This window comes from Hemitrygon akajei, chromosome 4 (genome assembly GCF_048418815.1).
Source record: "Hemitrygon akajei chromosome 4, sHemAka1.3, whole genome shotgun sequence".
Lineage (NCBI taxonomy): Eukaryota > Metazoa > Chordata > Chondrichthyes > Myliobatiformes > Dasyatidae > Hemitrygon > Hemitrygon akajei.
In genome coordinates this window covers 166,449,120-166,471,764 of record NC_133127.1, presented here as the reverse complement: position 1 = coordinate 166,471,764, position 22,645 = coordinate 166,449,120, and the positions used below count along the sequence as shown (strand labels likewise).

Genomic DNA, 22,645 nt, shown 5'->3' with positions numbered 1-22,645 from the left:
TAGAGGCAGATACACTAGTGAAGTTTAAGAGACTACTGACAGGTATATGGAGGAATTTAAGGTGGGGGGTTATATGGGAGGCAGGGTTTGAGGGTCGGCACAACATTGTGGGCCGAAGGGCCTGTAACGTGCAGTACTATTCTATGTTCTACTTAGGAAGTGATGTGAATTGTACATGCTCAAAAAATACCTCCTCCTAATCACATCCCTGAACGAAATAAAAGATCCATATTTCTGGAATCCCACGGTTTTCAGGTAAAAAGCAGCAAGGTATTAGATACAAGGCAATGGTATACAGAGACCTTGACAATAAGTCCCTATAAGCAAGTTCAAATCCCATCACAACAATTTAACTACCCATAGTTTTGATATAAAAATCAAAATATTGTGCAAGTGATCATTAAAATACTGCATGATATCAAAGTCCATTAGTTTTAATGACATTTGAGGGAATTGCCACATAGCCTCCAGACCAACTAACATGCATGACTCTTAAAAATACTTTGAAATGCCCAGCATGGCAAACTATGCATGTTAGGGGTAACAAATGCTAGCCACACTTGCTAAGTCCTCATCCCATAAACAAAAAAGTAAATTCCAGAAGGCAAGGCAATTGGATAGTTAGTATTATTATTCATTATTGTTTTGGACTCAGGGCACTGCTCTCAAGGCGAGTGATGAGAGTCCATTATTAATTGCTCTAGCAAAGCTGGTGATTCTTGAACTGTGAGCGGTGGTCCTTCTGGTGATAGTCTCTTATAGTGATGTCAAGGAGGAAATATCAGGATGAAGATCGAACAAAACTGAAGGAAAGACAATATATTTCCAAGTCAGAAAGATGCGCAACGTGAACATGTATGTGGTATGAAGGAGCCTAAATAATTTACTAGAACATAAAAGAGTACAGCACAGGAACAGGCCCTTCAGCTCAGAAGGTTGTACCAAAATAATTTCTAATAATTAGAAGCCACTAAATTAGTCCCTTCTGCCTACTCAAGACCATTTCCCTCCTCTTTTTTTACATATTAAAGTGGCAATCTAAGAGCCTCTTAAATATCTCGAATTTATTTACCTCCACTACCACCCCTGGCAGTGTATTCCAAGTACTCGCCATTCTGCATGTAAAAAAAACTTGCCTTGCACATTTCCTCTCACTTGAAATAGATGCCCTGTAGTATTAGAGGTTTTGACCCTGGGAAAAATAAACTGGCTGTCTACTCAATCTATGCCCCCCCATAAACTTCAACATTTCTATCAGGTGTCTCTCCCAGCCTCTGCCACTCCAGAGAAACACTCCCCCCAAGTTTGTCCAACCTCCCCTTACTGTATGTGCCCTCTAATCCAAGCAGCACCCTGATTAATGTCTTCTGCATCTTCTTCAAAGCCTCAACATCCTGCCAATAATGGGGCAACATGAACTGAATGCAATACTCCAAAAGTAATTACCCAGAATTTTATAAAGATGCTTGTGTCATTCTACTGAACATTGTGGGAATACTGTTGGCACTGAAGTGTGTGGCCACACTTGTGGGCTGCCTCCCTGCATATTCCTGAGTTGCATTGGTTGTTAATGCAAGCAATGTATTTCATTGTATGTTTCAGTGTACATGTGATAAATAAATGAATCTCAAAGTTCAAAGTAAATTAATTACCAAGGTACACACATTACTGTGTAAAAAGTCTTAGGCACATATATATACCTACGCTGTCCAAGACTTTTGCACAGTACTGCAGTAGTTTTATGTATTGCATTGCACTACTGCAGCTGCAGCTTCAAAAAAAAACAAATTTCATGACATTTGTGAGTGATGTAAAAACCTGATTCTGATAATAGGTCTCTATTGTGAACCAACAGAGGGAAGAGGACAGGGAGTGGGGAATCATGATTGGGAAAAGAGGAAGGGAGTAGGAAACACCAGAGAGACATTTTGTGATGATCAATAAACTAATTGTTTGGAATCAAATAACATTGCTTGGTGTCTCAGGGCTGGGTGTGTCTGCACCCATGCCACCCCCTGCCCCAGGCACTCCTTCTCTGCCACCTGTCTCACAGCACTCCCACAGTACTCCAACCCTGCCATTCCCAACATCTTTGCTCCCACCAGATTTACAAACTCACTTTCCGCTCCATGTTGATAAATATAATATTGTGCAGAAGTCTTAGGCACCCTAGCTATATATATGTGCATAAGACATTTGCATAGTACTGTATTTGTCACCTTATATAACTTTGAAATTTATTTTCTTGGAGGCATTCACAGTAAATACATAGAAACACCACAGAATCAATGAAAACTAGCACACAAGATGGACAAACAACCAATGTGTGAACACCAAAGAAACATGATAATAATAAATAACCGAGCAATAAATATCGAGAACATGAGATGAAGAGTCCTGGTTCAAGAGCCTGATGGTGAGGAATAATAACTCTTCCTGACCCTGGTGGTATGGGTCCTGAGACTCCAATATCTCCTTCCTGACAGCAGCAGCAAGAAGACAGAATGGTTTTGATGGTGGGGATTCTTGATGATGGATGCCATTTTCCTGCGACACTGCACATTGTAAATACGGCATTGAGTTGTGCTTAGTGCCACAATCATAAGTATAAAGCTAATAGTGCAGGGAGTTAAGCACACAGCCTCATTGTGCATCTGTGCAGATGGTGATTGTGGGGGAGATGTTGTTGCCAATCCAAACTGACTGGGGTCTGTGAGTAAGGAAATTGAAGATCCAGTTGTACAAGGAGGTATTGAAGCCTATGTCTTGGAATTTATAGACTAGTTTTGAGGGGATGATAATACTGAGTGCAGTTGTAATCAATGAAGAACATCCTGATGTATGCATCTTCACTGTCCAGATGTTCCATGGTTGAGTGAAGCGTCAATGAAATGGAATCTGCTGTCGATCTTTTGTAACAGTATCAAACTGGAACAGATCCAAGTTGCTACTCAAGGAAGAGCTGATCTAGTCCGGGGTTCCCAAGTTGGGGTCCAGATTCATCAGTTAACGGTAGGGGATTCATGACATAAAGTTTACACGTACAAACACGCACACAGCCTCATTGTGCATCTGTGCAGATGGTGATTGTGGGGGAGATGTTGTTGCCAATCCAAACTGACTGGGGTCTGTGAGTAAGGAAATTGAAGATCCAGTTGTACAAGGAGGTATTGAAGCCTATGTCTTGGAATTTCATTGGAAATGTCTTGGAACTGATATTAGTCCTGACGAAGGGTCTCGGCCCGAAACGTTGACTGCTCATTTCAACGGATGCTGCCCAACCTGCTGAATTCATCCAGCTTGTTTGTACGTGTTGATCTGACCACAGCATCTGCAGTGTACTTTGTGATGACATAAAGTTTAATATCTCCTGATGTAAGTGCCACTGGACGATAGTCAAAAAGGCAGTTTACCACATTCTTCTTGGGCACTAGTATAATTAAAGACTGCTTGAAGCACATGGGTACTTCAGAATGCCGAAGCGAGACATTAAATATATCAGTTAGCACTCCAGCAAGTTGATCAGCATAGATCTTCAGTACTGAATCTGAATACCTTGCTGATACTTGAAGTCAATACCCTAACTAATAAAGGCAAGCATCCCATACAACTTCTTTACCATTTTATCAACTTATGTAGTCACTTTCAGCGTGTTATGATCTTGGACCCCAAGTTCATTCTGTACATCAACACTCTTGAGGCCATAAACATTATATTGTCATTTTCCATTTGATCTCCCAAAGTACAACACCTCAGAACTAGCTGGTTTAAACTCCACCTGCCATTTATTTGTCCATATATGTAGTTGATCTTTGCAGGTGCTCTGGCATTGAAGGGAATGAATGGTTTAGGTGATGGATAGAGCACCAGACAAGCTGGATGTTCTGAAATATATAATTTTCTTATAATTGATTTATATTATAGTATGGGTTATGACATTGATTTACTGCTAGGTGTACCACACTTCAACTGATAAATGCAAATTCTATGGTATCATTCTTGAAAATCTACAAATTCTTCTAATGGAAACCAACATCACAACACTTATTAGACACACTGTGTGCTTTTATTGTGATCAAATTGTCTGCATATTACTTAGACAACAGTATACTTCAAAAATTGTGTTGTTTTGCAGCACATTAAGAATGGCAAAAGTACAATAATTTTTCATTCATTTCTATGTTGTTACATTTATTGCTAAATACACACAAAAAAACTGTTTTATCACCTCCGCCAAACGTGTACATCCGTTTCCAATGCAAAGAGCAGATCTGTCAATAGGCGTTGATGCATCGTAGACCATTTAAATTCAGGGATGCGAAACATAGTGGTGCGTGGTCCTGGACTAAACTGCCGGCGCTGTTCCTCAGTCATTGGCATTCCTCGAAAACCCAGATCAACACGCAGATCTCTTTCTTGGGATCCACTTCCTCGCCCTTGAACAGCCTTTAAATGAAACAAGTATAATTGCTTTATAAACATTATCAGAGCTCTATATTTACTATCCATCTCCATAGACAATTAGTTTCAGAACACAAATACTCATAGCTGGTGTAATTTTTTATTTTGTATATACATGTAGTTGTGAAAAAAAAGTAAAGTGACCAGGAGGAATAACAGCTCATACTTTATTAGCATAAAAGTTTTCATTAAAACAAGAAAAAATGAAAGCCATAATCAGTACATATAGAAACCCAAAATTTTACACCTTATTCTCAGACCAGAAAGGATCTCTTTCTGCAATGGACAATTTATTCATTAGCAATTTAGTGATAAGCTTTTAGTTTGTAAGAAATGCGTTTGTATCTTAATCTGTTTTGTCGAGAAGTGGACCCATAACCTGAACTGAACCCTTCAGAAAAAAAACTAAAGTAGTCAAGTAAACTACTATTTAAATTATTGGTTAATACTGCTTAACTTTCCTACAGTGACAGTGTTGGAAGGTAACTTACAATAGATAAGGCTTACAATCCTGATTTAGTTTAGCATTCCAGAATATGAAACTCAATATTATCACAATCCTATTCATCTCATACTCGTAAATTCCTAGTTCCAGATAAGAAAAGAACAGCAAGAAATCATCTATTTATAAATATATTTTTAATGAAACTTTTAATGAATCATAATTAACTCCCACAATTAATGTGTTATTTAATGATCAATTATTATTATTTTGGATGACAATAATAAATTGTCTGAGAAAAAAATCCGTAGGTCAAGTTACTTCTGTGGAGGCAAAGAAGTAGTCAATTTTTCGCATCTTGATGCAGGTCTAGTTAAAAGAATTCCAGCAAAAATAGATATAAGACATATGCAAAGCACTGTGGAAGAAATTATTAGATAGTTTATGTCTAATCTTTGCTAGCTAACTGAATGAAATGATTATAACATGCATTGTCCAGTTAATGAATGTTACATGTACACCTCATATATTTAGTGTGTAAATTGTACAATATGTTCACACTTATTGACATAAACTTCCTACAATTCTAATTCCACAGGCACAAAACAAACCAAGCTAAACTGATGAGTTTGTTTCAAACACATGAGCATTTGTAATGACATCTATAACATATGTATTTAATGACATTTTAAAATCATACTGAAACCCATGCACCCTAAGATGTTCATAAATTCTGAAGAAAAATCTAGATTAACGAATACTCTGAAATCCCTTGCAGAATTCCTCTCCATTTAAATATATGGGAAGTGCCCCTGCCCACTTGCAACAGGATCTTCAGGTGGATTCAGCACTCTCTTCCATCAGACAGTGGCTGGCTGATCAGTAGTGAATCACTTACAACTGTGTTTGCATGCATGGAAACAAGGAATTTAATATTATTAATATGCTGACAATATGCTGACAACTAATGCTGACAAACAATAATTTCCTCACAGAACTGGGATTAATAAGCAAATGTTCTGTTAAGGTTGAGGTTATATACAACAATATTATAATACAACAACTTTACCCAATGTGATTACAAGCACAATGAGACAAAGAAATTTAGCTGTTACGTTTTCCAGTTTGTCACACAGATTATTATAGCATAGACAGGCTCTTCAGTCCACCAGATCCACACCAACCAAGATGCCTATCTAAACTAATCCCATTTGACTGTGTTTGGTGATATCCCTCTAAACTTCTATACGTCCAAATGTTTTTTGGATGTTGTAATTGTACCTGCATGAACCACTCTATATATCCAGCACCCTCTGTTTGAAAAATTACCCCTCAGATCTGTTTTAAATCTTTCCCTTTTCAAGTTAATCCTGTGCCCTCTAGTATTAGTCTCCCCTTCCCTGTGACAATCTACTTTATACAGCACCTATAAAAACTATTTACTCCCCGGCACCCACCCCCCCGGGAAGTTTTCATGTTTTATTGTTTTACAACATTGAATCACAGCAGATTTAATTTGGCTTTTTGACACTGATCAACAGAAAAAGACTCTTTTGCGTCAAAATGAAAACAGATCTCTACGAAGTGATTTAAACTAATTACAAATATAAAACAAAATAATTGATTGCATATGTATTCAACCCTTCATGTCAGTATTTAGTAGATGTAGCTTTGGTAGCAATTACAGCCTTGAGTCTATATGGAAAGGTCACTATCAGCTTTACACATCTGGACACTGCAATTTTTTCCCCATTCTTCTTTACAAAACTGCTCAAGCTCCGTCAGATAGCAGGGATGAGTGAACAGCCCTTTTCAAGTCTAACCACAAATTCTCAATTAGATTGAGGTCTGAACTTTGACTTGGCCACTCCAGGACATTAACTTTGTTGTTTCAAAGCCATTCCTGTGTAGCTTTGGCTTTATGCTTGGGGTCATTGTCTTGGTGGAAAACAAATCTTCTCCTAAGTCGTAGTTCTCTTGCAGACTGCATCAGTTTTACTCCAGGATTTCCCTGTATTTTGCTACATTCATTTTACCTTCTACCTTCACAAGCCTTCCAGAGCCTGCTGCAGTGAAGCATCCTTACAGCAAGATGCAGCCATCAATGGTTCACAGTAGGGATTATGTGCGAAGTTTGGCTTACACCAAACATAGCGTTTAGTCTGATGACCAAAAAACTCTATTTTGGTTTCATCAGACCATAGAACCTTCTTCCAGCTGACTTCAGAGTCTTCCACATTTCTTCCAGCAAACCTTAGCTGAGATTTCATGTGAGTTTTTTTTTCCAACAGTTACTGGTAAAGCACCTGGGGAACAGTTGTATGAGCAGTCTCTCCCATCTCAGCCACTGAAGCTTGTAACTCCCTCCAGAGTTGTCATAGGTCTCTTGGTGGCCTCTCTCACTAGTCCCCTTCTTGTACAGTCCTTCAGTTTTTGAGGACAGCTTGCTTTAGGCAGTTTTACATCTGTGCCATATTTTTCCACTTCTTGATGACTGACTTAACTGTACTCCAAAGGATATTCAGTGATTTGTAAATTTTCTTGTATCCATCTCCTGACTTCTGTTTTTCAATAACCTTTTTTGCAGAGTTGCTTGGAGTGTTCTTTTCTCTTCATGGTGTAGTTTTTGTCAGGATACTTTCTCACCAGCAGTTGGTCCTTCCAGATACTCGTATATTTGTACTACGGTCAATTGAAACACCTTGACTACACACAGGTTTCCAAAAACAGATCTCCATTTAACTAATTATGTGACTTCTGAAACCAATTGGCGGCACCAGTGATGACTTGGTGTGTAATGTTAAAGAGGAGGTGAATACTTATGCAATCAATTATTTTGTGTTTCATATTTGTAATTAACATTGATCATTTTGTAGAGATCTGTTTTCATTCTGACACAAAAGAGTCTTTTTCTGTTGATTAGAGTCAAGAAGGCCAAATTAAATCAACTGTGATTCAATGTTGTAAAACAATACAACATGAAAACATCTGCAGAGGGGGTTGAATACTTTTTATAGGGACTGTATATGGCCCACATAATTGCATTAACCTCTAAAAAACCACTTTTCAGCCTTTTTTGCTCCAATGAAAACAGACCCAGAAATCTGCCCTCATAAGTCAAGCCCTCAAGTTCAGCGAACATCTCTGAGAATCTCTTCTGCACGCGCTCTAGCTTAACTATACCCTTCTTACAACTGGTAATCAGAACCGCACACAATACTCGAAGAGTAGTCTTCAGTGTCTGGTACAATTCTAACATGGCAACCTCTGTACTCAATGCCAGACCACAGCAACAACATCATGTACACAAAAGATTCTGCAGATGTTGGAAGTTCAGAATAATATATACAAAATGCTGGAGGGACCCAGCACGACAGGCGGTATCTATGCAAAGGAATAAACAGTAGAGGTTTTTGGCCAAGACCTTTCATCAGGGCTGGGAAGGAAGGGGAAGGAAGCCAGGGTTAGAAGTTAGAGGGAGAGGAACGAGTACAAGTTAGAAGGTGATAGGTGAAGCCAGGTGGGGTGTGGGAGGGGGTAATGAAATGAGAAGCAGGGAGCCAATAGGTAGAAAAGGTAAAGGGCTGAAGAAGGAGGAACCTGTTAAGAGAGGAAAGTGCAACATGGGAAAAAGTAAAGGAGGAGGGCCCCTATGGGGAGGTGATAGGCAGGTGAAAAGAGGTAAGAGAGAAGCCAGAATAGGCTGAGAGACAGTGATGTGACATTTCTTCCTCTTCAAGGGAGGGCGATAGGTGGAGAAAGATAAACAGACAAGGGATTCACAGAGAGAACAATCCCTTTGGAAAGTGTTGAGTGAGGGGAAGACGGAGGTGGAGGTGAAGATGTGTTTGGAAGTAGGATCCTGCTGAAGATGATGGAAGTTGTGGAGAATGTTGTGCTGGATGCAGAGGTTCATGGGGTGGACAGTAAGGACAAGAGAAACTCCAGCCCTGTTAAGGTAGTGGGAAGACGGGGTGATGACTGATGTCTGTGAAATGGAGAAGATACAGTTGAGGGCAGCATTCATGGTGGAGCAAAGGCAAAAAGGAGGATATCTCTGATGTTCCAAAAAGTATAGCCTCATTCTGGGATACTAGAAAGGAACAGCTCATCCTGGGACATTCATGTGCTATTTTTTAAACCACCCTATGTACCCGTCTTTTCATTTTTAGGAAACTATGTATTTGTACTCCTCAGTTTCTTTGTTCAACAAAACTCCACAGCATGCTGCCATTCACTGTGTATGTCCTGGCCTGATTTAACTTCACAGAATGCATCACTCCGCAATTATCTAAGTTAAATTTTATCTGCCATTCCTTTGCCTACTTTCTTCCCCACTATCCGTAACACCGCCGATTTTGGTGTCATCTGCAAACTTACAAATCATACCACCTGCAATCTCAGCCAAATCATTAATATGTTTAACAAACAAGGGATTTGGCACCTATCTCTGTAGATTCCTGGGTTGTCCCTGCAGCCCTTCTTAAATTAAGGCAGAGCATTGACTATATTCTAGACTATGACACCTCGCCCATGGAAGTGTTCAGAACTTGTATGAAGGATAAATAATCTTTATGAAACCCCTTTTTACTGGGCGTCTCTGCAAATGCAGCTCATTAGCCCCTTGCCAACAGCTACTGGACTCTGCAGTGAGAAACCCACCTCTCTCAGGCTTCTTACGTCTAGTGTATGTGATTGCTCCCATCAAATCCATGAGGTTAGGATGTTTCGCCGTTCCAAACCCCAGTTTGTGTGAATGCTGTGTGATTTATTGCCCCCAGCTATTGCCTGTCAGCAATAAATAATAGATTGTACACTGCATACAATTCTAAAGTATATTTAAGAATGTTAACGTAAGCAACCAGTTATTAAAGGAATGAAAAAAAAACAGAAAAAGGGCCCCTTATACTTAAACAGTCACATGTGCACAGTTGAGCTCAAATCTTCCAGAAGCCGTTCTATGTACACGTTGCACCTTCCAAATGGCACTTGAAATCCATGACAAACAAATGGGATCTCCCACAGATATATTGGTCCATCCTTCTTGAAGCTATTCATCTGCACAAAGCACCTTGTGCAACAGGGACGACATCCTCAGCCATCTTCCCACCTGTCTTCTCCCAGCTCCCAAGAAAGGCTTTGACCCACACCTGTGTCCCTCACAAAAAAACTCTTCACCAGCATTCTCTAGAACCTTCTCCCAATTCCACCATCCCAATTAGCTGACACCACATTCTAAATATGAACAAGTCCCTTATCTCAGCTCAAACCCAAACAGGCTGAAAACAGAAGACTGTTTTTACAGAATTTCTAAAATGAAATACCTACAGCATAGCAGTAAAATTTTTAAGTAAGGTGTTACATTTATAACTATGTGCATTTATATGGCACCATTATGATAAAGTGCCTCAAAGTAATTCACAAATGAACAGAACGACACTAACTCATCTAAGGAGATATGACTGAACAGATAATTAAAAAGCTACATTTTAAGCAACATGTACAAACGTATAAAGGAGAAATCAGAGGTAGAGAGGAACAGTGTTTCAAGTAGGAAATTCTAGATTTTAGATCTCAATACAAGTCATAAAGGTAGATAAAAGCTGGGGATGTGCAAAAAACTAGAACCAGAAGAATATAGAGCTTTCAACGTTATGGAGTTTAATGTAGGGAACCGCATGATAAATGGAGGGATCCGAACCTCTGATGTATGTTTCATATCAAGGTACTGCTAATGCAGGTCAATAAAACTCAAAGTTCAAAGTAAATTTATTATCAATGTACATATATGTCACCATATACAAACCTTGAAATTCATTTTCTTGCAGGCATACTCAATAAATCCATAATAGAATAACAACCATGATAGAATCAGTGTAAGACCGTACCAACTTTGGCATTCAACCAGTGTGCAAATGACAACAAACTGTGCAAATACAAAAGAAATAATAATAATAATAATAAGTTGGTATGATCACATTTCAATGAAGGGGCAAATATAGTTGAGTGAAGTTATCCCCTTTAGTTCAAGAACTAAAGGTAGAGGGATAATAACTGTTCCTGAACCTGGTGGTGTGGATCCTAAGGTTCCTTTACCTTCTTCATGATGACAGCAGTGAGAAAAGAGCATGATCTGGGTGGTGGGGGGGGGGGGTCCCTGATGATGGATGCTACTTTCCTGCAACAAAGCTTTATGCAGACGTGTTTAAGGTGGGGAGGTGAGGACAGCTTTGTACTGGGCCATCTCCACTACTCTTTGTAGGATTTTCTGTTCTAGGGCATTAGTGCTTCCATACCTGGCTGTGATGCAGCCAGTCAATATACTCTCCATAACACACCAACAGAAGCTTCTCAATTTTTTAGGTATCATTTTCTAGGGGCGCTACGATGCTTTCCTCCTAAATGCACTTATGTGCTGGGCCCAGGACAGGTACTTCAAAATAAAACCACTGAGGAACTTAGAGTAGCTGACCCTCTCCACCTCTGATCCCCTGATCAGGACTGGCTCATGGACCTCTGGCTTCTTCCTCCTGAAGTCAATAATCAGCTCCTTGGACCTGCTGACATTGAGTGAGTTGTTGTGGTACCACTAGCCAGATTTTCAATCTGCCTCCCTTAAGTTGATTTGATCTACAACAGTGGTGTCATCAGCAAACTTGAAGATGGCATTGGAGCTGTGTTTAGCCACACAGTCATAAGTGTGAAGCAAATAGAGCAGGGGGCTATGCACGCAGCCCTGTGGTGCACCTGTGCTGATGGAGATCGTGGTGGAGATGTTACCAATCTGAATTGACTGGGGTCTGCAAATGAGGAAATTGAGGATCCAATTGCACGTGGGTATTGAGGCTAAGGTTTTGAAGCTTGTTGATAAATTTTGAGGGGATGATGGTATTGAATGCTGACCTTTAATCAATAAAGAATCCTTGCTGTCCAGATATCACAGGGTTGAGCTAAGAGCCAATGAAATGGCACCTATTGTTTGATACTATCACAACAGATCAACTGGAGCAGATCCAAGTTGCTCCTGGCAGGAGCTGATATGTTTCATCACCAACCTCTCAACACAGGCACTGAAGGCATTGAGTACATCTAGTAGTAAAAACCTGTTGTTGCATTTGTCACTCGATTTAACTTTATAAGAGGTGGTAATGCTTAAGCTCTGCCACAACTCGATTCAAGTTTAGTGCAGAATTGTCACTTCGCACATCAGACAGCTTTCTGGAAATCGTATCTGGACCTCTCATAATTGTTTTGGTTACCAGACCCAAATGCCTCTGATCTGGCCCTTAGCAGAAAGCAGATCTCATGGTTCATACATGGCTTCTGGTTGGTGAAGACTATGAATAATTTTGTGGGGACACACTCATCTACAACTGTTTTAATAAAAGTCCATGAGAACCATGGTGTATTCATTCAGCTCCTCAGATGAGTCCACCGACTCAAAGCAATCCTGCAGCTGATCCTCTGTCTCTCGTGACCACCTCTTTGATGCCCTAATCTTGGGCAATTTGCTCCTTGGCCTCTGCCTGTATGCAGGTACTCCGATGTGGCAGGTTTGTCAAACTCACAAGTAGAAGGACAGCCAAGTAATCAGCTTTACCGAAAGGCAGTCTGGGCATGGAACAGTATGCATTCCTTATCTTAGAATAACAGTGGTCTAGTGTGTTGGGACCTCTGGCTATATGCTGATGGTAATTGGATAGGGCTTTCTTCAAACAAGCCTGGTTGAAGCCTCTGACTATGATTTAAAATGCATCAGAATAGACTGTTTCTTGTTTGCAGACAGCGTCATGCAGTATCTCAAGTGCTTGATTATGGTGGTATGTAAACTGCAGTCAGGATTGTGGAGGAAAACTCCAGGTAATTAGAACGGATGGTAGGTTTGCGAGTTTGACAAACCTGCCACATCGGAGTACCACCAAGAGTTTATCATGAAACACACACCTCCACCTTTGCCTTTTCAGCAGTGCAGTCCACTCTGTAAATTACGAAGCCTTTGGGTCAGATTGCTGTATCTGGCATGTTGCAAGAAAGCTATGTCTTGCTCAAACATAGTACACAACTCATTTACCTCCAATACAGTAATCTTGCCCTCAGGTCCTCAGTTTTGTTCTCCAGTGACTGTATAACAAGATGCTGGATAGAGGGGGCCTCATCCTTCCGCGTTTCAGTCTCACTTGGAGTCCCCCCTTCTGCCTTGTTTCTGTTCACGGCGATGAACCTTCATTTGCTTAATGCTCCCGTACCTGCTTGGTCTGCCAAGGTCATCAGAACTTCATGAAATCTGTAGATCATTAAGTTGATTTAGAAGTACAACGTTTATCTTTACCAATTTTTATTTCTAAAGCTTTTTCGATTCATTAGATTCTATTATTTTGTCCTATCTATGGAAGGGCAAACATCCCAGACTAAATAAACTCATCTTCAAAAACCAAAAAGGGTAGGTGATACAGCCTTGCCCAATTTTCATTTATGTTACTGGGCAGCCAACATACGTTGTCTTATCTTTTGGTCTTACTTTTATAATCAGTCTGACTGCCCGATATGGGTGGCAATGGAGTTGAACTCTAATAAGAATCTCTCCATCTCCGCACTTCCTGCCGTTTACCTAAATCAATTGTTAATCCAGATATCAGACACACTGAGAATATGGGCTCAGTTCAGAAAATATAATGGGCTTCACGGTTTTTCTCTCTCTAGTCTAGGTTTTCTAGGTTAACCCGCTAGGTTTTCAAAACTTGCAGAGAGATTTAGGCCAGTTAGACGAGTGGGCTGAAAGATGGCAGATGGAATTTAATGCTGATAAGTGTGAGGTGCTACATTTTGGTAGGAATAATCAAAATAGGACATACATGGTAAATGGTAGGGCATAGAGGAATGCAGTAGAACAGAGTGATCTAGGAATAATGGTGCATAGTTCCCTGAAGGTGGGATCTCATGTGGATAGGGTGGTGAAGAAAGCTTTTGGTATGCTGGCCTTTATAAATCAGAGCATTGAGTATAGGAGTTGGGAAATAATGTTAAAATTGTACAAGGCATTGGTGAGGCCAAATTTGGAGTATTGTGTACAGTTCTGGTCACCAAATGATAGGAAAGATATCAACAAATTAGAGAGAGTACAGAGATTATTTACTAGAATGTTACCTGGGTTTCAGCACCTAAGTTACAGAGGAAGGCTGAACATGTTAGGTCTGTATTCTTTGAAGCGTAGAAGGTTGAGGGGGGACTTGATAGAGGTATTTAAAATTATGAGGGGTATAGATAGAGTTGACGTGAATAGGCTTTTTCCATTGAGAGTAGGGGAGATTCAAACAAGAGGACATGATTTGAGAGTTAAGGGGCAAAAGTTCAGGGGTAAAACGAGGGGGAACTTCTTTACTCAGAGAGTGGTAGCTGTGTGGAATGAGCTTCCAGTAGAAGTGGTAGAGGCAGGTTCGATTTTGTCATTTAAAAAAAAATTGGATAGGTATATGGACAGGAAAGGAATGGAGGGTTATGGGCTGAGTGCAGGTAGGTGGGACTAGGTGAGAGTAAGCATTCAGTACGGACTAGAAGGGCCGAGATGGCCTGTTTCTGTGCTGTAATTGTTATATGGTTATAGTTCTATTCTGCATAATCATCTTTTTCAGTCTTTTATGCAAGATTTAATATTTCTAGACTGGCACAGAAAGGGCATTAGGTGCTTTGAAGATCTTTTCATAGATAACCACTTTGCAACTTTTGAACAATTGTCTGTAAAGTTTGGCCTACCTAACACTCATTTCATTAGATATCTCCAAATTAGACATTTTATCAATCCTTTAATACCAAACTTTCCTGAGGTACCCGTTAAAAATGTTGTGGATTTGTTTCTTCATATGAATCCATTGGGTAAAGGTTTAATTTCTACTATTCGAGATACGTTAACGATGTTGAGGCAAGCCCCCTTTGACAAAATTAAAACTGACTAGGAGCATGATTTAAATTTTTCTTTGTCCGACGAAGTATGGGGTACAATTCTCAAGTCAGCTAATTCAACTTCTCGATGTGCTTGCCACTCCCTTTTACAGTTCAAGGTGATACACAAGTCTCATATGTCTAAAACTAAATTTTATTGCGGTTCTATCTTGATATTAGTCCCTGTTGCAATAAGTGTAAAGGGGGTGAGGCTTCTCTTATTCATATGTATTGGGCTTGTCCTAGCTTGGAGAAATTCTGGAGTGATTTTTTAAAAACTTTATCTCATATACTTAATTGCTATTTGGAACCTAACCCTCTGATTGCTCTTTTCAGTATTTCGGGAGAAGTTGACATGAATTTGACTCCGACTAAGCATCATACATTGTCTTTCACCTCTCTTTTGGCCAGACGTGCAGTCCTTCTTAGGTGAAGAGATGCTACCCCACCCAATCATGCTCAATGGCTCAGAGACATTATGTCCTGCTTAGACCTTGCCAAGATTCATTATTCACTTCTTAATTCAGACATAAAGTTCCAAAAGGTGTGGGGACCTTTTCTTGTATATTTTCATAATTCCCGTTTAGATTAAGAGTGCATCCCTTTTTTTTGTATTTAAATCCCTTATTTCCATCTTCTTGCAGTTAAGATTTATGGGTTTTTTTTAATGTGTAAACATATTATAGATTAGGTAGTATAGTAGGCAATATAACTTCTTTTTATAAATACAGCTCTGTGGTAATAAAGTTCTGGTTAATTTTTTTATATATCGTAAGGTTGGCTTGGAGTTGGGTAGTGGAAGGGTGGGGTGGTAACTAACTTTGTACAATTCTACTATGGGTGCTTTTCTTAATTGTTATTAACTGTACTTTTGATATGTTTGTTTTGCACTGTATAAACCTTTTTAACTTTTTTTATTTTGTCACATTGTAGAAACTCATAAAAAATTCATTTAAAAAGTACAACGTTTGAGGAGAAATTATATAGTGCAGATTGCAGTGAGAGTAATTCAAAAGATGTACAAGTATTGTGCGTAGCCAACAGATCATCACTGTGGTTCAGCAATGCCATCTTGTAAGCACAAAAATTGTGTTCAAGCAAGTTGTTTGATCAATTTTGTCATGGGCAGGTGAGTTTTGGATGAGCACATTTATATAGGCTACAGAGTGACTGAATTTGGTGGAAAGAATGCTCTGAATCTAATCTTAGTAGTAGATAACCAAAGTAGGGGCAGAAATAAACTATTCTGATTAATGTGAAAGATAAAATGAAGTTAGAAAAACCAGACATATTTGAAAAAAAAAATGCAGCGTCTTGGTAGTAAAGATACCTTCAGGGCTGAACCCAAGATTTAAAAATCTGAAATTTCCTATAAGATCTGAGAAAAAACAAGGCAAATAGTGCTGTCAACATAATAAAATTCAAAGCCATTCAGCTCCATTGTCTGCTCCATCATGGCTAACCTTTCAACCTGCTGCCACTAGATGGAGCTCTTGATATCACAGAAAGACCAGTGCCCATGGATTTATCAAAATTGGCACCCAAAGATATAGCAATTCTGTTTCATCTGTTTTGTACATCCTGGTTAAGTTATCTATTTTAAGATCTCAAGCAATAATCCAGAGATGTTAAAATCTCACCACATGGAGGAATTTAAATTTAGCTCATTAAGTAATCTGCAATTTAACAAAAAGCATAATACTATTAGATTGTCATAAAAACTCATCAAATTTTCTACTTCTCTTTGAGGTAGGCAATTTGTTTCTTTTACAGTCTGCCAAATAGACCTTTTGAATGTTCCAGTAAGTTACTTAACTGTATTGAAGCCATTATGTTAAAACAGAATAAAATACTCAGCAGACAACCTGCTATACAACTATTAAAATAATAATAAATACTTGCTTGACCCTGAGTGGGAAACTCTTTCATTACAGCAGCAACATTTAAAAACACACTTAACTGTATGTAGAGTTAATAATAAAATACAGAATAATAATATACCCAATAATAATGTATCAATGTGCAATAATAATGGACGAAATAATAAAGCAGAGCTGATGTACTATGATGTGTGTTCTCCTGTCGCACAGAGATGAACTGTTGTATATGCTTATTATATATGATACAAAGAATTTTCTGTAACAATCCTTGTGACAGAGCTGAATGAGTCTGTTCAAAAAGGTGTGCCACTGCTTATTCAGTGGGTCACAGAGAGGATGTACCTGATTGTCCATAATAGGTAACAGTTTGTTTAGTGACGTCCTCTCCAACACTAATTCAAGAGTCCGGGTTGTAGCCAAGAATGAATTCAGCCATTTTGATGAGTATATTTGGTCTTTTTGCATCACTAGAACCAATGCTACTCCCCAAACATAAAGCTGAAAAGACTGGACCCATTACAAAAGACTGGTAAAAGATCTCCAACAGCCTGCTGCATATATTGAAGGATCTCAGCTTCTTTAGGAGATTGAGTCTGCTAATCCCCTTTTTGTAAATTGTCATGGTGTTGGTTTTTTTAGTTAAATCTGTTGTCAAGGTGAACACCCAAGTATTTGTACTCCTCCAGCACCGCAACCTCTTCTCCCAAAATGTATATAGGACTCATCACAGTCCCCTTCCTCCTAAAACCAATCATCATCTCCCTGGTTTTGGCCACAGTCATGAGCAGCTGATTCCTCCTGCACCACTCCACAAACCTTCCCACCAGTCCTCTATACTCTGACTCCTGCCCATCCCTGATACACCCAACCATTAGATTCAGACACAAGTCAGGCAAAATTCTGGCAATCTTCAGAGTAGTCTTCAAGAGAATCTGAGAATTGCAAGTTCACATCCAAGCCACAGATTGCCCTGACTTGGAAACAAATAGGCATTCCTTCATTTGGTCTAAATCTTGAGATGGCGAGGTGGAGATACGTCTCAACCAAAGGTGGTTGAAGGCTCTCTTTACCTCCACTAACCTGCAGGTCACCCTCAAGCAAGGTGTAGCTTAATCCCGCTTGCTCCCCCACCCCTCCCATCAGAGTCACGTGGAGCCGTGGGAGCAGGTGTTAAATGGCCATATGAGTAGTTGGTACATATCACAAGTCTTGGTTATGCAACCAGTGACGTCAGGCAGACAATCTCTGAAGAGTATTGATAATAGCTGCGGTCACCCGTCTTGGTAAAAATACTGTCCAGAAGGTGGTAATGGCAAACCATTTCCGTAGAAAACATTGTCAAGAACAATCATGGTCATAGGAAGACCATGATCACCCAAGATATACAACACTGCCCATAACAGTCGAAACCTAGAATACTTTACCCAACAATATTATAGATTCATTTTCAAATTCTACAGCAGTTGGACATAGAAGTTCATCTGATCAAGGACAATTATGAATGGGGAATAAATTCTAGTGGGGAATGGGAATGGGGAATGCCAATGATATTCATACCCACTGCTTAAGTTAAAAACATACATTTTAATATTATAGGCATCAGCATTCGTTCAAATATTTTTTCTTAAGATCATTCTTTACCTTAGTTGAACCCTTGTTAGCGATCAATCATAAATTCTGTTTTCATGTTCAAAGTATTAAATTGGTTATGCTATGTATGTTTATTGACATACAACATGGAGTAGGAAACTCAGTCACAGGAAGAACATACAAACTTCTTACAGGCAATGATGGGAATTGAACCCGAGTCGCCTGTACTGTAAAGTGTTGTGCTAACCGTAACAGTTTAAAAATCGTATCAGTTCAAATTCATTTTTTAACTGAAATACGAGTATGCACTGGTGCCAATACAGAAGGGTCCATCTTGATTGGACTTTAGTCAGCAGCAACTCTAACTAAGTTTTGATTAATCTTGGATATCACAAAGTCATACAGCAAGAAAACAGATCCTTTGGTTCAACCGGTCCATGTTGTCCAAGACGACCATCTAAGCTAGTTCCATTTGTCAATGTTTGGCTCATTATCACCAAAACCTTTCCTATCCTTGTACCTCAAAAATCTGAATCAAGATTTATTATTATGTTGTCTAAATGCCTGTTAAATACTGTAAATTAAAATGGCACCAGAATAAAATTATTATGATTTTAAACATTGCAGCCCAATGGCAATAATTAGACATGAACACTATTGAACAGCACAGTGAATATGAGGAACAGACACAAAAACAGTTCTATAAAATAAAAAAGATGTTTTAATTATAAGAATAAAATTGTTATAAAACATATTTGCAAGTAATAAAACAGGAAAGCATAGTACCATTTTTAATCTTACTTGGGTTGTAGCAGTGGTTTGAATCTTCTTTATTTCCTTTCCTGTTTCTTTTCCATCATCTGATCTGTCAGTATCAGATATTGTGCTAGAAGCATCTAAGTTACCCACAGACTTTTTCAAAGACAGTTCCGAATCAATCGGTGTACCAATCATTTCAGCATAAACTTTTGGAACAATTCCTTCTGATTCAGTCAGAATACACATTTCTTCCAAATTTGTTGAGATTTTAAAATTCTTATCCTCAGTTATAGGTTTTGGACTAGTATTGTCTGAATTACTAGTCATATGAGCCAATAGCCCCAGGTCATCACTAGCGCTGGTATGTATTTGGTTCTCTGATACATTTGCAAGGGAAAGATTGTCAGCAGAGGGCAGGTCAGCCAAAAGCTTTTCTTGATGGTTTGTTGCTTTATCAAAAGTAAATGAGGTACAATTAATTGACTCATCATCTTTTTCATCTACTAAAGATATCAAAGGACCACTGTCCCTTTGTTCCCTTTGTTGTGTCATGGAGCTGCTACCAATATTGCTCTGAAGTTTCTCAACAGCAGAGGTATACACATTGTCCAGCAGTGATTCTACTTCTACCAGATTACAGCTCTCTGCAACTACCAATGTCTCAGGTGACAGATCCAGATCATCAAGCTTTACTTCAGTGGCATCTACCTTTTCAGCTTTGATATCCACCAAGAGATCATGAACCTCCACATGTACTCCAGTTGTGGGTCTGTCTGGACCACCTGCTCCATTACCAGATACCCTTGCTTCAACCAAGAGATTTTTAGAATCTGTGCTGACAGGATAGTCTGTTTCGCTCTCTGGGCTCTGTGTCTGGCAAACATCTTCAATTTCCCTGATTTCTATGCCTCCTTTAGATCCAACTGCTTGAGATGAAAGACCAGAGATTGTACTGACATTTCCTTTTTTCCCTTTTTTGATGTTTTCTTCTTCTTGTCTTTGATATTCTTCATACATCTTGGCCAAATATTCTTTGTGAGCTTCATAAGTGACCTTTGGAAAAATTAAGTCAATTACAATCAATAGCAGTCAAGGCATAACCAAGGATCAAAACTTTCAGGCATAGTTGAAACAAATCAAAAACAGAAATATTCTGCAGATGCTGGAAAATCAAAGTAACACACACAAAATGCTGGAGGAACTCAGCAGGTCAGGCAACATCTATGAAGAGGAATAAAAAGCTGCCATTTCAGGGCCAAAACCCTTTAAATGATTCAATTTGTTTGTAACTCAGTAAAACAACAATAAAATTCACAAAGTGAAGAAGGTTTTAGAAAATTACAGACAATAGGTGCAGAAGTAGGCCATTCGGCCCTTCGAGCCAGCACCGCCAATCAATGTGATCATGGCTGATCATCCACAATCAGTACCCCGTTCCTGCCTTCTCCCCATATCCCTTGACTCCGCTATCTTTAAAAGCTCTATCTAACTCTTTCTTGAAAGCATCCGGAGAATTGGCCTCCACTGCCTTCTGAGGCAGAGCATTCCATAGATCCACAACTCTCTAGGTGAAAAAGTTTTTCCTGAACTCTGTTCTAAATGGCCTACCCCTTAAACTGTGGCCTCTGGTTCTTGACTCCCCCAACATCAGGAACATGTTTCCTGCCTCTAACGTGTCCAATCCCTTAATAATCTTATATGTTTCAATCAGATCCCCTCTCATCCTTCTAAATTCCAGCGTATACAAGCCCAGTCGCTCCAATCTTTCAACATATGACAGTCCCGCCATCCCGGGAATTAACCTCGTGAACCTACACTGCATTCCCTCAAAAACTATCTGCAAAAACCATCTGGTAAATAATTTTAGTAGATCAAGCAATTTGGATGACAAATCATTGACTGGACTTTATTGAAACTGAGAGAATGGATTGCCTCTAGGAACTGGGATACTGTCCCCAAAAAAGAAATATGGCTGAGGGAACAGCAGGGCTGGCAGCTCAATGTTCCAGGATAGCAATGCTTTAGGCATGTCAGAAGAACCGGTAAGAGTTAAGGAAATGTGTTTTTTATGAGAACATAACAGCAATGGCTAGGGAAATTATCCCTGAGGGATCATCTAATGAGGAAGGAGGTAATTAAAGCCTTGAAGTGCATTAGGATTTTATTTATTTAAGCTTTCGAGCTGCGCCATGCAACAATCCCCCAATTTAATTCTAGCCTAATCAGAGGACAATTTACAGTGAACAATTAACCTACCAACCAGAACGTTTTTGGAATGCACGAGGAAACTGGAGTACCCAGAGGAAACCCACGCAATCACAGGTAGAATGTACAAACTCCTTATAATGTTACGAATGTGCCACAACTCTGAGGGGCCGAAGGGTACAAAGTAGCCCCCACCTTTTTGAGAATCACAAGATCGCTATTAATTCGGGTCTGGGACCCAGGAAATGAGAGAGAATCCACAAGGTTTGGAATGTGTATCCTGCCCTCAGCGATACAAAGCCACGGATAACGGTCATTGTCTCTTGGAGACGGAATTGTGTATTGAGTACTGTACTATTCATTGAAGCCCTCAGGAGGTGACCAGAGTGGGCCGGTTGAGGGATTGCATCATCCCAACCTGATTGACATCTGAGACCCCGTGAGTAAGGATAAAAGAGGGTCTGGGGAACAACCCCTTTAGACGCACCAGGAGAAACGCTAGAAATCCCGTGACAGCATTTAATAGTGACAGCATTTAATAGCGACAGCCGGTGGGGCTCGTGTGCGTCCTTTTCCCTTTGCCTAGGAATTGGCAGGCTTACCACGGAAGAACGGCTTAGCTAAAGAAGAGACCACACCAATGAAATTTCGAAGGATCGACATCATAAAAAGGAAAAGCTGGAAAGTTTCTAAAATCTCTCTCTTGACTCCAACCAAAGGCTGCAGCCTGAATGAACTGAGTGACTTTTATATTTCCATCGGACAATACATTATCCCCTAGACAACAATAGAGCTATTTCTTATTGATTATTATTATACCCACACGTTTAGATTTAGTATTGACGATGTATAGTATCTGTATATTTGCATTGATATTATTTTTGTGTATTTTTACCAATAAAACTGTTAAAAATAGTACCATCAGACTTCAACGGACCTCTCTATCTTTGCTGGTAAGTGACCCAGTTACGGGATTCGTAACAATAAGTAGCGGTGGAAAGATGGGCAAATCTCCAGGGCCTGATCAGCTGCACCCCCAGAACTAATAGGAGAGCAGAAAAGAAATCACAGAGGCCTTTGTAGAAATATTTACTCCACCATTAGCCCCTGGCAAAGACTGAAGGGTAGCTATTGGTGTTTTATTGTTCAAGATGGGTAGCAAGAACAAGCCAGGGAACTACAGACCAGTGGGCCTGACTTCAGCTATAAGGACATTATTGGAGAGAATTCTGAGAACAAGATGTATCATCACTTGGATGGTCCAGGCTTAACCAAGAATCATCAGTATGGTTTTGTGCATGGGAGGTCATGTCTGATAAATCTTCTGGAGTTTTTTGAAGAAATTACTAAGGGTTTGTGTATATAGACTTTA

The 22,645-nt window shown here is 39.5% G+C and overlaps 1 protein-coding gene and 1 long non-coding RNA gene across 3 annotated transcripts in view; one reads left to right on the top strand and one right to left on the bottom strand.

Annotated features, from left to right (window-relative positions):
* nbeaa (neurobeachin a) overlaps positions 1-22,645 on the bottom strand; it is a 772,475-nt gene that overhangs the window by 498,370 nt on the left and 251,460 nt on the right. For both annotated transcript variants that reach the window (XM_073043888.1, XM_073043887.1), the window contains exons 22-23: positions 19,111-20,121; positions 4,229-4,446 (exon numbers count right to left, since the gene is read on the bottom strand). In XM_073043888.1, the coding sequence (XP_072899989.1) occupies positions 4,229-4,446; positions 19,111-20,121 (1,229 nt within the window). The remainder of the gene's footprint in view (positions 1-4,228; positions 4,447-19,110; positions 20,122-22,645) is intronic.
* LOC140726904 (uncharacterized) overlaps positions 1-22,645 on the top strand; it is a 284,399-nt gene that overhangs the window by 102,952 nt on the left and 158,802 nt on the right. The window lies entirely within an intron of this gene.